The sequence below is a fragment of the Equus quagga genome, chromosome 3 (assembly GCF_021613505.1).
Source record: "Equus quagga isolate Etosha38 chromosome 3, UCLA_HA_Equagga_1.0, whole genome shotgun sequence".
Classification (NCBI taxonomy): domain Eukaryota; kingdom Metazoa; phylum Chordata; class Mammalia; order Perissodactyla; family Equidae; genus Equus; species Equus quagga.
In genome coordinates, this window is record NC_060269.1 from 93275808 (window position 1) to 93278793 (window position 2986).

Genomic DNA, 2986 nt, shown 5'->3' on the forward strand with positions numbered 1-2986 from the left:
AGAGAGTAGGAAGAACTCCCAATTACACAGAAGGTAGCTGAAACAAATACTGAGTGGGAAAAAAGCAACATAAAAAGAGCGTAGGCACTATGATTCCATTTATATAAAGACTGTTAGAAGTTTAGGTGATAATTACTCGGGGACACTGGGGTAGGGGATACTGCAAAGGGACATGAGGGCAGATTTCTGGGATGCGTGTAACCTTCTGGCTCTAGATCTAAAGTCTGGTTACATGGCTTTATTCAGTTCGTGAAAATTTACCCAGATGTATCTAAATTAAAAAGTTAAACTGAAACAAATAAAGCAATAATGACACGCAAGGATGAAACATTTAAAACCTACGAGATCAAAATGAACTGCACTTGCCCACCCCCTAAGCCTCGCGCGCACGCACAATGAAGCAAGCACTTCATTGGCTGGAACTAGGTGGCGTACTTCCGGAAGCCGCATGTAAGCACCGCCCCTTCCGTCTCCCGGTCCTCCCGCCTTCCAGCCGTCCAGCCCCGCGGCTTCGTCGGCTTCAGGCCCCCTGGACTCGAGCCTTCGAGGCAGACGGTGCCCCTTGGGCTTGGCAGTCACCTCTTTCCCGCTCGCCGCTGTCGCAGCCGGCTCGCTCCCCGTCGCCATCATGAACATCCGCAATGCTCGGCCCGACGACCTGATGAACATGCAGCACTGCAACCTCCTTTGCCTTCCCGAGAACTACCAGATGAAATACTATTTCTACCACGGCCTTTCCTGGCCCCAGCTCTCCTACATCGCTGAGGACGAGGACGGGAAGATCGTGGGCTACGTCCTGGCCAAAATGGAGGAGGACCCAGACGATGTCCCCCATGGGCATATCACCTCGCTGGCCGTGAAGCGTTCCCACCGGCGCCTCGGCCTGGCCCAGAAGCTAATGGACCAGGCCTCGCTGGCTATGATAGAGAACTTTAGCGCCCAGTACGTGTCCCTACACGTCCGGAAGAGTAACCGGGCAGCCCTGCACCTCTATTCGAACACCCTCAACTTTCAGGTCAGTGAAGTGGAACCCAAATACTATGCAGATGGCGAAGATGCTTATGCTATGAAGCGGGATCTCGCGCAGATGGCAGATGAGCTGAGAAGGCAGCTGGAGCAGAGGAAGGGCGGGTATGTGGTGGGCTCCAGGGAGAACCAGGAGACTCAGGGCAGCACACATCCTGGTTCCGAAGAGGCCTGCCAGGAGCAGAAGATCTCGGCCGCCGACGATAGTGGCAGTGACAGTAAGGAGCCCAGCGAGTCCCCGGAGAGCACCGATGTCCAGGACAGCTCAGAAGACTCAGATTCCGCCTCCTAGAGCCTGCTTAAGGTATTCTCTCTTCCCTGACCCAGTCCCTTCCTAGCCTAAGTCCCTGCACCATACCTCGGCCTGCTCAGTCCCATCCTTCGCATCCCGTTGTAGCCCTACTGGGGTTCCCAGTGAAAACCGCCGGGTGACCCTGCGGAGGAGTGTAGAGGGAGTTGGGGGAAACTCATTGCTCACTATTGAAAATTAATAGGACTCCAGTTTCTATGCTGAAAGTAGATTAAATTCAGGAAAAGAAACAAGATTTATCCTGCCTTTTTGGTATGACATATTTCAGGGCATCCACGTGGTTGAAAGAAATTTCTTCTTTATAGAATTATAGCTAATAAATGCAGAAAGAATGATAGAATTATAAAATTACAGTTTTGCAGCTTTTGATGAAATAATAGATCTAGCCAGCTGTCAGCAGTGGCTAATAGTATTAGGTGAAAGTTGGAGTGCTTTGTGATGATGGGTCAGACTAAACACTTTAAGTCACTGGTCAAGTGTAACGTCACTAAAAGGGAGACAAATATGTGCCTCCTAATGCAATAGAAAGTGCACAGTAACACCTATGAAATATTTTTGCCAGAAGAACATTTTATATATATAATTTATAGTTGTGTGTGTGCATGTGTGTCTATATAATTCATCTTGAATCCAAACAAGGCTCTAGATCTATCTAACATTTTTATTAAAAAAAAAAAAGAGGGACATGTTAAACTATACCATGATGCAATCAGCCGAATCCAGAATGAGAAAATTTTACAGAACAAATGACCTGCTTTCCTCAACAAATAAATGTCATTTTTTAAAACAGAGGAAGGAATTTATAACAACCTTTAGAGAGATATTTACCAAATGCCACCATTCTGGACATTGTTTGGATGCTGATTTAAATAAGCCAAATATAAGACCTTTTGAGACAGCTAGGCAAAATCTGAACACAGCCTGTATGCTGTTAAGCAATTGTTAATAATTTTGTTAGGAGAACTAAATGGTATTGTAGTATTATGTTAAAAAAATTCTTAGCCATTAGAGATACGTACTGAAATAATTAGAGGTGCAATATTATGAGGCCTAGGATTTACTTTAAAAGACTCCAGGAAACAACAACAACAAGGAAAGGTTGAGGATGGGGAAATAGATAAAATAAAAATGGCAACATATGATAATTGTTGAAATTCGGTACTGGGTACTTGCGGGGATCATTATGCTAGTCTTTATTCTTTTGAATGTGTGAAAATTAACATGAAAAGTCAAAGAACAAAAACAATTATACTTCCTAATACACCTTAATATTAATACTAAGCAGCCACTAAAAAGTAGTTTTAAAAGACTTTAATTTACATGAAGGAACTTTGTAACACCTTAAGAATTTCAAGGGTTAGTGAGCTGCTGTCAATTTAGAAATTTTGACTTCTAAACCTAGTCACCTTACCCTTACATGTGAAAAAGGCAACAGCTTTCTCATAACGAACTCCAGGCATGAGTGACATACACTGCATGTAATTAAAATAAATGCTGTTTGGTTAATGTATTTATTCATAAAAATTTTTATTTACCAGGCATGAGACTTGGAGCTTGGTATACAACAGTGATCAGGACGGGCTGATGTCTACATTATGTAGCATCTAAGAATAAACGGACTGTATTTTTTATACATTTTAATGCTGAAAC

At 43.7% G+C, this 2986-nt stretch overlaps 1 protein-coding gene across 1 annotated transcript; it reads left to right on the forward strand.

Moving 5' to 3' along the window:
* Window positions 1-488: 488 nt before the first annotated feature.
* Window positions 489-1318, forward strand: NAA11 (N-alpha-acetyltransferase 11, NatA catalytic subunit). The gene has a single exon (XM_046655642.1). It carries the CDS (start codon window positions 629-631, stop codon window positions 1316-1318), a length of 690 nt encoding a protein of 229 aa, XP_046511598.1. The 5' UTR covers window positions 489-628.
* The last annotated feature ends 1668 nt before the right edge of the window (window positions 1319-2986 follow it).